This window comes from Festucalex cinctus, chromosome 1 (assembly GCF_051991245.1).
Source record: "Festucalex cinctus isolate MCC-2025b chromosome 1, RoL_Fcin_1.0, whole genome shotgun sequence".
Lineage (NCBI taxonomy): Eukaryota > Metazoa > Chordata > Actinopteri > Syngnathiformes > Syngnathidae > Festucalex > Festucalex cinctus.
Genome location: NC_135411.1, coordinates 55,018,633 through 55,029,773, shown reverse-complemented (window position 1 = coordinate 55,029,773; position 11,141 = coordinate 55,018,633). Strand labels below are relative to the sequence as shown.

Sequence of the window (11,141 nt, the reverse complement as noted above, 5' to 3'; positions counted from 1 at the left end):
AGAGCTTGCATTGTTGCTGTGTTTTATTCAAACTGGAACCATATTTCAGAAAGCAAAATCAAAGTGCGGCAACAACTGAAACCCAATTTAAGACTAACAAATGAATAGGAACAAAAGGGCTCTTTTGGCACAAAAGGAATGACTGGCTTTGTAAGACATCTGACAAGTAACTGAAATGCCTTCATCACAACTTTAAGGAATGAGAACAATAGAGTACAATGCTGAGCTATAGTCTAAAAGGTGGAGAATGGAACACTGTCTCATCAGTGTGTCTGCTATAGTGGAGGCTGCACAGAAGCGGTTATGGCACTAGAAGTGTTGACACGCTTGCATGAGATTGTCACAGTGTTTACAAATGGAAATAAGCCTCCATCTGGGAACTAGCCACAGAGGAACGTCAAATATATATATAAACAACTTTATTTATATACAGACAGATAAACATCTCAATATTATTTTGTTGTTGCCACTCTTATTAGCATACATTCGGTGCACCCCTTCACACACACATACTGTACATACATACATACATACGAATCATGGCTTCCAAAAAGTGTCCGACAGTACAACGAAGCAACGGCGTTCAGTTTGGTGAGCGGCAGGCGTGTTCCACTGCAGCATGTTACGAAGAAATGAAATAATGAATGGCGCCCGTGAATTGGCTGGTGACCCAAGGGTAGGAATTCCTCCATGCGGACGAGCACACAACTTCAGAAGCAGTCTTTAGAAAGCCTCGTTTCCACAGAGCAGCACGCTTCGGTCCAGTTTCAGTGTTTTTACACTGTCACAAAAATAAAATAAAAAATATCCGGTTCAATTTTCACGGTACATTACTTAACATTTTACTTTGTTTGATTTACACGCATCTGGCTGAAAACATTACTTTTACATGTACTGACATAACTGACATTTGTGTGGTTGCAAAAACTACTGCACCTTCAATCATCTTTTCACACTTTGGAAGTCAATTAAATGTAGGTTTTAGAGAACTGTCATCTGTTTAGATGCCATATGCCTTTTTACTATCCCATCCAGTCCCTACAAGGGTGGTACCTCCTACACCCGTCCTCATATGGCTAAATTAAACTAGGGGCATGCAATGGGAGCCATTTAACACATGGAAACGTGGCAGACGGGTTTGCCCATCTGAAACACGCTGGTTGGTAGATAAGTGGTTGCAATGAATCCACAAAGCAAATCTGTAGACAGCCACCACTGCAGCACTTTCTCCAATAACTTGTCTTTATCGTTGGCAATATAGAATGATAAACTATCAAATGCATTGCTGGTTGGTCAGAGAAATGTCACTTCTAAATAACAATGGAATGCAATATTCTCCTGTCCCCTCCAGAACGTCATACCATCTTTCCCACCTTACATAGAGATAAAACCTATCAATGGAATGCAATAACTAATGAAATGCACGGCAGAAAAATGACCAATCCGAATGTCTCTTTCAATGGAATGCAAATCAACAGATAGATACGGATCCGAACTGTCCCGCTTGTTGGGAAAGCGGTTGGAAAAGACTGCCGAGGATTCAGCACTCGATCTGCGACTGCAGCTGCCGGCGAAGGGTGAGCGTGCGGCGGTGCAGCTGCTGCATCTGCTGCATGCGGTCCCGCTGGCGCGCCAGGTTCTGCGGCATGGGGTAGCGTTGGCAGCCGTAGAGGAAGCGGTAGGGCACGCGCACGTGGCAGGCGGTGGCGCGGCAGCGCGGCTGCGGCATGGGCGGCAGCAGCATCCAGCGCCTGCGCTCGGCGCAGTAGCGGTACGCCTCCTTGCGGTACTGCTTGTCCACGTCATCGCTGTTCTTCCAGCCGCCGATGATGAAGACGTCGTCGTCGAAGTGGCAGATGGCGGCGCCCTCGATGCTGGTCACCTCGGGCGGCAGGCTCTCCAGGATCTCGTCTGGGACGCGGGCGCTGATCTTCTGCCGGGCCGCCTCGTCGCGCATGCTGTAGCTCTTGGGACAACAGGACGCCGTGTGGTAGAAGTTGGTGGCGGCCACGGCCATCTGGAACACGCAGTAGTTGTCCACCAGCGGCAGCGAGTCCACGTCTTGCCACTGGTGGCTGTCAGTGTCGTAGCGGGTGGTTACTGTCTTCAGCCCGTCGTCTTTGTCCGTGTCGACGGGCGTGCGTGCCGTCACGTACACGTAGCGGTCCTCCACGCTCACTGCCTTGACGTCGCGCAGGATCTTGGGCGCCGACTCCAGGTTGTGCCACTTGTCCTGCTCAGGTTCGTACACGCTGACGTCCTTGAAGCCCGGGCTGAAGTTGCCGTGGCCGCCGATGCTGTACAGGATGTCCTTGATACAGGTGAGGCCGAACGAGTGCTTGCGGGTAGTCAGGTTGCTCACCTGCTCCCAGGTGTTGTAGTTGGGGTTGTAGCGCTCCACCGTCTTGGCGAAGCCCGGCTCCATGGAGCCGGCCACATAGATGTGCGAATCAGTGGCGGCGATGGCGTGGCCGTCCAGGTGGTTGTGGATGTGCGGAAGGTTGACCCAGCGGTCCTCGTAGATGAAGTAGCCCACGCACTCGCTTAAGTAGTCGCCGCCCTCCGACACGCCGCCCACCACCATGATGACGTCCATGTTCTGGCCGAAGCGCGGCTGGAAGGACACCACGAATGAGGACCACAGCTCCAGGTCGGCCATTTTGAAGTTCTCGAAGCGGATGGCGTAACCTTCCACCGCCTCCGACACCAGGCGCAGGCACGCCTCGTTGGCCGCCACCAGCCGCTCGTTCTTCACCACCCGCGTCAGGTAGGTGGGCTTGATCTGGGGCAGCCGGAGCAGGCGGAAGAGCTCCTCGAAGTAGCCGCTGCGCTCTTCCGGCATCTTCTGCACCCACTTTACCACCGCTTCGAAGAGCACCTCCTCCGAGTCCACCGTGATCTGGTCGTCCGACAGCCAGTTGCGCACTAGGTGGAACGGCAGCGTGTAGAATTCCTCGTCCTGGATCACTTTGTGGAAGTTGCGGCGGATCATGTCGGCCGCGCGCAGGGCCAGCTGGTCCAGCGTGTACATGTGCGCCAGGCTGTGCACCGCCACGCAGTTGGTCAGGCTCAGCTTCTTCTTCAGGAACTCGCCGCAGAAGTCTTTCAGCTGTACCAGCAGGAACCTGAAAATTAAAGACCTAGAGATTAGACACTCATGTTCATGTTGATATAGCGTGAACTCAAAAAACACAATCAAAACATTTCTTATACCCCTCCCACAAGTATTAAACACATTTAAAAACATGTTATTAATGTCTCAAAATTTATGGACCTGACTGTATATGAAAAAAAAATCAATAAGGTGACTGGAAATTGTGAATAATTATTTTCATAAAAACACTGTTGCATCGCAGTTTCACTTAGAGGGGTGATTTTGTGTCTATATGTGTGTCAGGGCCTAAAGAAAGGGGCAACAATAAAGTGCTTATTTTATTGCCTGGTCAACCAATCCTTTGAAAGCAATATGTCATCTATTGCATTTAATTGAGCCATCCCTACATTCTCGTGATAATAAAAGACTATAATAAAAGGTTGTTGTTCTTTTACTTGCTCGGAAGTAACTGCCACGTAGATGAGTGCTGATAATAACAGCAGGGATCCTAGTAGAAAACCCTGGGGCACTTTTGATGCACAACATGCAACACTAACATTTTCAGATAAAGGATTAAACTAGTAGTTTCCTTTTAAGATGATCATTTGTGGGCATATATGCATATGGCAAAGCCTAAAGCAAGGGGCTATTAATGACATTAAGAGTCACTTTTATTGCCTGAACAACAAATCTTAGAAAGGACTCTGTCCTCCGTTTCAATTGATTTACTATAATAAAATACGGTAGTGTAATAAATGGTTGTTGTTGCCGTTCAATTCCTTGCTCATGTTGCTTTCCACACACTGTAAGAAGTGTGCTGAGAAAAGCAGTGGGTCTAGTACGCAACTCTGGGGAACTTTTGATACAAAGCATTAAATGATAACATTTGATCAAAATCAGTAAACACTATTGAACCACTGAATTAATTTTTTAAACTGTACATAATGTTAAAATGGCTTAATCATTTTAAGTATTTTTTTATTAGTAGTATTTGTTTCACTTTTAAGTACAATACAAATGCATTGGTTTCACTGCATTTTCAAACATTTATATACAATCAATGTGTATTTCACTTATTGTATGAGAAATACATTTGAATGAAATCATTTAACTACAACTTTGGTTTTATTATGCCCCCAGTCCTCATTTACATCATTTACATTTACATCACCCTAATGGCGAAATTGATGGATGGATGTTTTCTGTATGTAAAACAATAGTTATTCCTTAAAACAGATTTTGTTCAATACTTTTTGGTGTCTGGAATATTGTCATTGGGTTTACAATATTTCCAGTGGTTATTATTGCTTTGGATTTCATATAATTCAGAAAACCGAGGTTCCATTGTAATGCTCCAATTTAGTGTTCAAGTTCAAACTAGGGCGGAACGGTGAGCGAGTGGTTAGCACGTCCGCTTCCCAGTTCTGAGGACTCCGGTTCGAGTCCAGGCTCCGGCCTTCCTGGGTGGAGTTTGCATGTTCTCCCCGTGCCCGCGTGGGTCTTCTCCGGGTACTCCGGTCTCCTCCCACATTCCGAAGACATGCATGGCAGGTTAATTGGGCGCTCCGAATTGTCCCTAGGTGTGCTTGTGAGTGTGGATGGTTGTTCGTCTCTGTGTGCCCTGCGATTGGCTGGCAACCAGTCCAGGGTGTACCCCGCCTACTGCCCAGAGCCAGCTGAGATAGGCGCCAGCACCCCCCGCGACCCTTGTGAGGAATAAGCGGTACAGAAAATGGATGGATGGATGAAGTTCAAACTATGCATAGTGTTACAGTGGCTCGAAATAATAATACATAAGACTATTTTTAGGATGAAATGTTTGATAAACACGTTGGCCTACTACACCTTATTTTAATGTTGGTCACAATTTTGGTACTTTGAAAAGTTTATGAGACAGACACATACACTGTACACAAAATGCTACCTGTCAGCTAGCTCCAGGACTTCATGCACGTTGCAGGTGCTGACGCGAATCTCCCCGGTGTACATGTACTGGATGACGCTCTCCACCGTCTCGGGGTCGGGCCCCATCTCCGAGCTCCACTCCTTCATGTCCACGCGGCCGGACAGCGACTCGGAGAACTGTCCGCCCAGCAGCGGTGTGAAGTAGTCGGTGGCGGCGGCCAACACTGAGCGGTGGGCCGCGAACTCGCACGTTTGGACGCCGCCGGCCGCCGCGCCGCTGCTGAAGGTGAGCGTGACGTCGCAAAACATGCCCTGCTTGCGCTGCTCATTCTGCCGCCGCGACAGCTCTGAGCAGTGGGAGGACGACGTGAAGTCCTCGGCCTCTTCCGCGTCGCCGTCCGCGGCCAGAGAACTCGGGGTGCCGCCAACGCCGCCGCTACTACCACCACCACCACCACCACCACCACCACTACTGCTGCTGCTACTACTACTACTACTCCGGGCCGGGTCCTCCGGGTTGGGCGCCGCCGCTGCCATCTCGGGCCAGAGAACGCGTGAAGACAAAAAGGTAGCCAACTCGTAGAATCAAGAAACTACAACCACACGATACGTCAAAACCGAGCGCCACATTGACGCACTCGCGTCACTCCTCCATTTGCGGAAGTCGGCCGCCTCGTCAATGCTATCAATAGCCCTTGAGTCTTGCCATATAATTGCGTCATCCACGGTCACATCAGTTATAACAAACACATTAAACCTCCCAGCGTCTTTGTTTTTAAAGCTTTATGTCTGACTTTAAGCCATTAAACCCTAAGCGACGTAATCGTATACGCAACATCCTGGAATGGTGAACACGTGATAACCACGTGACTCTGACAGGAAGTGACTTCTCCAATTTGCTGCTATTATTTGTAAACTTCAAAGAAAGGTGCAAAAGCTTTGCTGAGTGCATATTCAGAGTTTAATGTCTTTGCAGACCTCTAACCTGGTTAAAATAGGGATTTCTTTTCGCTCTCTTTTTTCTTTCTTTTCTTTCTTTTTTGGGTACCCTGTACTTATATAATAGTATGCTGTTATTAAGTTGCCTTTTTGTTGTATAAATTGTTATTGTTGCTGTTTAAACCTGCACTACTTTTAATTTGATTTGTATGTATATTGCTGATTGTGCACGTTGTTCAATAAAGCAAAAAAAAAAAAAAGTAAACTTCAAAGAACAGTTATTTGATACAACAGATAATTTCAAACTCATGTAACAGTTCCAATGCTTTGTTAACATATAGAGTACACTCAACCTGGTCTCACCATATTCATTGAAGAAACTAATATCAAAACAGGCATTGAAATATCGCAGTGATACATCGCAGTGTCACATTGGGCTTACAGCCTTAAAATATAAATGAAACGCTTGATGTGACATGTTTGTCACAGTAACAAAAATGGTAATAATCCACCCAATTTATTTAGCGGTATCTGGTACATTCAGTCGAAGTATGTTCTGCTTGTCAATTTAGAAGTGTACTGAACAAATAGAAATACAGAATAATGTGAAAGTAAAACACTTTTTGCAACTCTAATGTAACGCTAACACAGTTTTACTATCTTGTGCTTACCCCATAAAATTTAAATATCGAATTCTTGTGTATTCTGTACACTTTTATTTTAAATTAATTTTTATAACGCAAAAGAAAAAGCGCTACTTTATTCAAAATGCACTCAGTAGTGAATCAAGCACATCTGATGATGCAACCAAACGTGAGTTCAAGGCAGCAAAATACAGGCATGGGAAGGGCATGGGAGGTGATGTTGTGGTCAAGCATTGTGAAATGCTCCCATCAGACCAAAACTACAAATTGTTTGCCCACTATCTTTTTTCTTCAGCACCACTGGTACTCGACAAAAGATCTTTGTGGCGCGTGGCAATTGCTTGGCTAGGTGTCAGCTTGATTTGATGTTAAACTTTGTTGTAGTCACAGCTATAATATATGTTTTTGAAATGCAAATAAAAGGCAATTTTCATGTTACCTAAAACAGTCATGTTTACTTATTGTCAAATAAAGAACATGTTTACCACCTAACGCCCAATGTGATTTTTGTAACAACATAGATCTTTGGTATGGGAAAGTCTTATTCTGGAGGAAAAAAAAAAATCGGAAATGTGTTTTATGTGGTCCACTTGGTCTGTGGTATATTTCACATAATTTTCCTTTAACAAAAAAGGGTCTGTGTTTTTAGAAAGTTTCTTGTCATCTTACAAATATTCACGAGCATATACATTTCCCACCATAACAAAACTGACTTTGCCAGTCTATGAGTCGCTGCCTGACAAAGTGACCTGCGCAGTGAGAGAAAGGCATCAGCGACGGACATCCGTCTCAGAAGTTGTATTTTTTATTCTGCGAATTAATTTTATAAAATGCATATTTGACATAATATAATTGTAATATTCATATACAGTATATTAACTTGTTCATAGATGTTGCAGATATACTGCATACAAGACACAATCAAGGAAACCACTTGAGTGATATGCAGCACACTTTTAATTCCACAAATGTTGACAAACAGTACAGTTAGTATAGAGGCACGTTCAGTTCACACGCATTGCAACACCAATGAGGTCATTGTTATCAAATTATCCCAAATATATTCTTGTACCTTTTATAACAACTTATTAATGATAACCAGTAATTAGTACTGTAGCATAGTATTCTAGTACCATGTTATATTGGTGCAGTTATTTTACGTCGTGCCTGGGAATGACATACGCCGATAAATGGTCCCTTTTACAACAAACAGCCAAGACATAATGGACAATTATAATACACTTACAGTAAACATGAATAAAGCTATGATCTACAGTGTGTTGTCACATTATTGCACTACACGGTCACCCTGTCTAATAAGCTCAAGATGATAACCATAATAAAATGGCACACTGAATAGAGCTGCACAAAGATGCAAGAACATGATGGATGATTGAAACTTTTGCCACCTGTCAGGACAGCCATGACTGAGAGGATCTTCACAGTGTTGTATTGATTTCACTAGTGTCCAATAATGATACATTAAATCTTAAAACAATTTCAAGCAATATATGTGGTTAGAAACATATTGATGAAATATGCCAAATCTTCAGGGTGAAGCGAGAGGAGAGGATCCTACATGGACATGTGTTCCGGGAGCACGTAGGAGATGTCGTCCCAAGGGTGACGATACAGACCTTGCCTTAGCCTTTTTTGATCCAGGTAGTGTCCTGAAAAGACACCTTTGTTAATATCAATATTTTTGTTACTAACTTTTATTTTCTACATCACTTCACACACCAATAAACCCCATGCTGCGACCCAGGACGAAGATGCCATTCAGAGCACCAATTTCCACAAATTCATCTGCTTCATCTCTGCAAAAAAGAAAACATGTATTTGTGAGAATAATTACACTTTTAGCCATTTTTTGTACGGAGTGCTCTTTTTAACCCACGTAAGGGGGAGAAAAAAAAAAAAAAAAGACAGTTGCAAACAATTGTTTACCAAGAGTGCATAATCTAATCCAATTTGTTTGGCCCCCTTGGAGGTAACTGACTACCTGGTAAATCCGCCACAGGTTCTGAGCAGGTCCACAAAGGCCACACCAATGAAGCCGTCCACATTCAGGATTAAGTTGGGTTTCTAACACAAACACAGAGGAGGCAAAGGAATGGAAAAGACAGTTTGTTATGATGGGCTATAAAAAGGATTGTGAAATCCAGGTTCAGAAAGGAAAAGCCCTGAAGCAGTTTGGCTTTAACACTCAACAGGATTCCCCAACCCTGGCTATAAGAGACAATGAAGAAGGATAGTGCTTCTTACTTTTGAGGTGGTGATCTTCTCCACATCCAGAGCGTAATCCAGCAGCTGTGTGGAAGGGAAGTGCTGCTTCACAAAGTCCTTCAAGATCTGGACTCGCATGTCGGGATTGTTAATCTGAGATGGAAAAGACAAAAGAGGAAAAACATGGCAGAAGAAGCAGTGAACGCTTCGGTGGTCCGAGGCGTGACCTTCGACTCACAGACTTGACCCTGTGGCCGATGCCCATGATGAGCTTGCCGTCCTTCTTCATCTTGTTGACGAACTCCATGGGCAGAATGCCACTGTCGAAGGCTTTGCTGAACTGCTTGGCTGCAGCGTCCAAGGCGCCTCCGAAGCGGTCACCCTGTCAAAGAAACAAGTCACAAGTTGTTGTTTTTTTTCCCCAAGCTATTTGTTGTAGGGCCCGACAGATATGCATTTTTTGAGGCAGATGCTATGATTATTGGCAGAAAAAAAATACAGATTACCTGTTAATCTACCGATTATTTAAATATATATAATGCATAAAAATAACCCGTTCCCCAATTCCTTTTCAATGGGTGCCACTTACACACAAAATTTCACTATTAAGATTCTCTACTTTAAATGACAAGTCCATATAAAAAACAAAAATCATTAAGTATACAAGGTTATTGTAGAGTTCCATTTCGTCCCTCCCGACCGCCAGAAGGCGGTGCTTTAAGCACTGAATGTTCCTTTCGCGCATGCGCAGTTCGAGTAATGCATACCAAATTAGTCACCTGTCCCCTGGGTGACCCTAGAAGGGTATAAGTTCCGGTGTCACCCAAGGTTCGTTTCCTCTTTTCTTCTCGCGTGGCGTATGCATACGACACATTTTCGAAGAGTGTAAGGATTGGGATTTGTATTTATCCTCTTGACTGCGCCGCTTGGAGCCTTGTGACCGGATTGGTCGGAGCTGCGTAGTTCGCCCTCCAAAGGCTGCGGCGACGGTGTTTTTCTTTCTTTCGTTGTGACCCGATGTGGTCGCATGTTCTAACCTCCCGTGGGGTAAGGTTATTGACTACTTCTGTTGTCTTCTTTGCCGTCTTATTTCCGCGTTTTCTGCGGTGTTTTGAGTTTTTGTGTGGCTAGCCTCGCGTTAACGCCCTGGCTACCACGACTCGTGGTTTACCCTATTTTTCCTCCGCTGGCTTTGGCGGCGTTAGCGCTTCTCTCGGTTTATTAGCACCGCTTTCTCCGAGGGTGTTGCCGTTTGGTTGTTGCTTTCCTTTTTTGTGCCTTTGCTGGTGAGGGCAGCGTCAGCGTCCCCGCTCCCAGCTTACGGCGTCGCGCTTCTCGCTCGATTGTTTGTCTTACTTACTTTTGTGCGTGTCCCGCCTGCGGTGCGCACCTGGCTTCAGCTGTGCAGGTGGCGTTTGCGCCCCTTCTCGCAGTTTGTCGCCGCTTTCGCGACTGCTGTCTGCCCCTCCCGCGCGTCGGATGCTCGGTGTGCGTCTGCTGTGCAGGTGGCGTTCGCGCCCCCTTCCCTCGGCTTATCGCTGCTTTACCGGCTTACTGTTTGCCCCGCCCACGCGTCGGCTGCTCGGTGTGGGTCTGCTGTGCAGGTGGCGCTCGCGCCCCCTTCCCTCAGCTTCCCGCTCATCGCTGTTTGGGCCTCTTTGTGTTCACAATGGAGGTCTCCCGTTGCTGCGTGGACTGTGGTATCCTCTTTGAGGCCTCCGATGTCCTGGACGATCGCTGCCGGAGGTGTCTTGTTTCTGACAGTGCCGGGGATGGCCGGGCCTGCAGTCCTGCTGTCACTGACCCCAGTCCACTGGGTCATCTGTCGTTCTCCCAACGGAGGCGCCGGAAACGTCTCGGTGTGTCCTCTGCTGTACATGCCCCCCCCCCCCAGGAAAAGGGCGGCGCAGCGACGACTCGCTTCGGAGGTTGGGCACCTTCAGGCTGAGCTGGCAGAGGTGAGATCTCTTCTGTGGGACCGTCACCCTCCCACACTTACGGGGGGGCCGGGACCACCTGCCCTGCCCGTGCCGCGAACATCCACCCCGCCCATGCCGCGACCATCCACCCCGCCCATGCCAGTGCTTCCTCCTGAGGAGGACGCCATTTCCTTGGCAGCTTCGGCTTCCTTTTTTCATGACGACGACCGTGACCCGGGGTCTGTGGTTTTGGGCCCAAACTCTCCAGCGTCCACTCAGAGTTCATCCAGTGAGGCGGGGGATGGTTCTATTCGGGCTGTCCTGCGCAATGCCTTGGACCTCCTGCATTTGGAGGTGCCTCCACAGGCTCAATCGGCGTCTGAGAGCGCTTTCTTCCGGCGCAGGCGCCCTTCC

At 46.6% G+C, this 11,141-nt stretch overlaps 2 protein-coding genes across 2 annotated transcripts in view; both read right to left on the bottom strand.

Annotated features, from left to right (window-relative positions):
* Positions 1–5: 5 nt before the first annotated feature.
* Positions 6–5,860, bottom strand: klhl11 (kelch-like family member 11). The gene is made up of 2 exons (XM_077495068.1): positions 5,019–5,860; positions 6–3,125 (listed from the first exon to the last, which is right to left on the bottom strand). The coding sequence occupies exons 1-2, from the start codon at positions 5,534–5,536 to the stop codon at positions 1,541–1,543; spliced, it is 2,103 nt and encodes a 700-aa protein (XP_077351194.1). The 5' UTR covers positions 5,537–5,860; the 3' UTR covers positions 6–1,540.
* Positions 5,861–7,521: 1,661 nt separating this feature from the next.
* aclya (ATP citrate lyase a) overlaps positions 7,522–11,141 on the bottom strand; it is a 31,821-nt gene continuing 28,201 nt past the window's right edge. The window contains exons 24-28 of the mRNA XM_077495053.1: positions 9,047–9,190; positions 8,848–8,961; positions 8,585–8,667; positions 8,323–8,399; positions 7,522–8,252 (exon numbers count right to left, since the gene is read on the bottom strand). Coding sequence (XP_077351179.1) covers positions 8,158–8,252; positions 8,323–8,399; positions 8,585–8,667; positions 8,848–8,961; positions 9,047–9,190 — 513 coding nt within the window. The 3' untranslated portion in view covers positions 7,522–8,157. The remainder of the gene's footprint in view (positions 8,253–8,322; positions 8,400–8,584; positions 8,668–8,847; positions 8,962–9,046; positions 9,191–11,141) is intronic.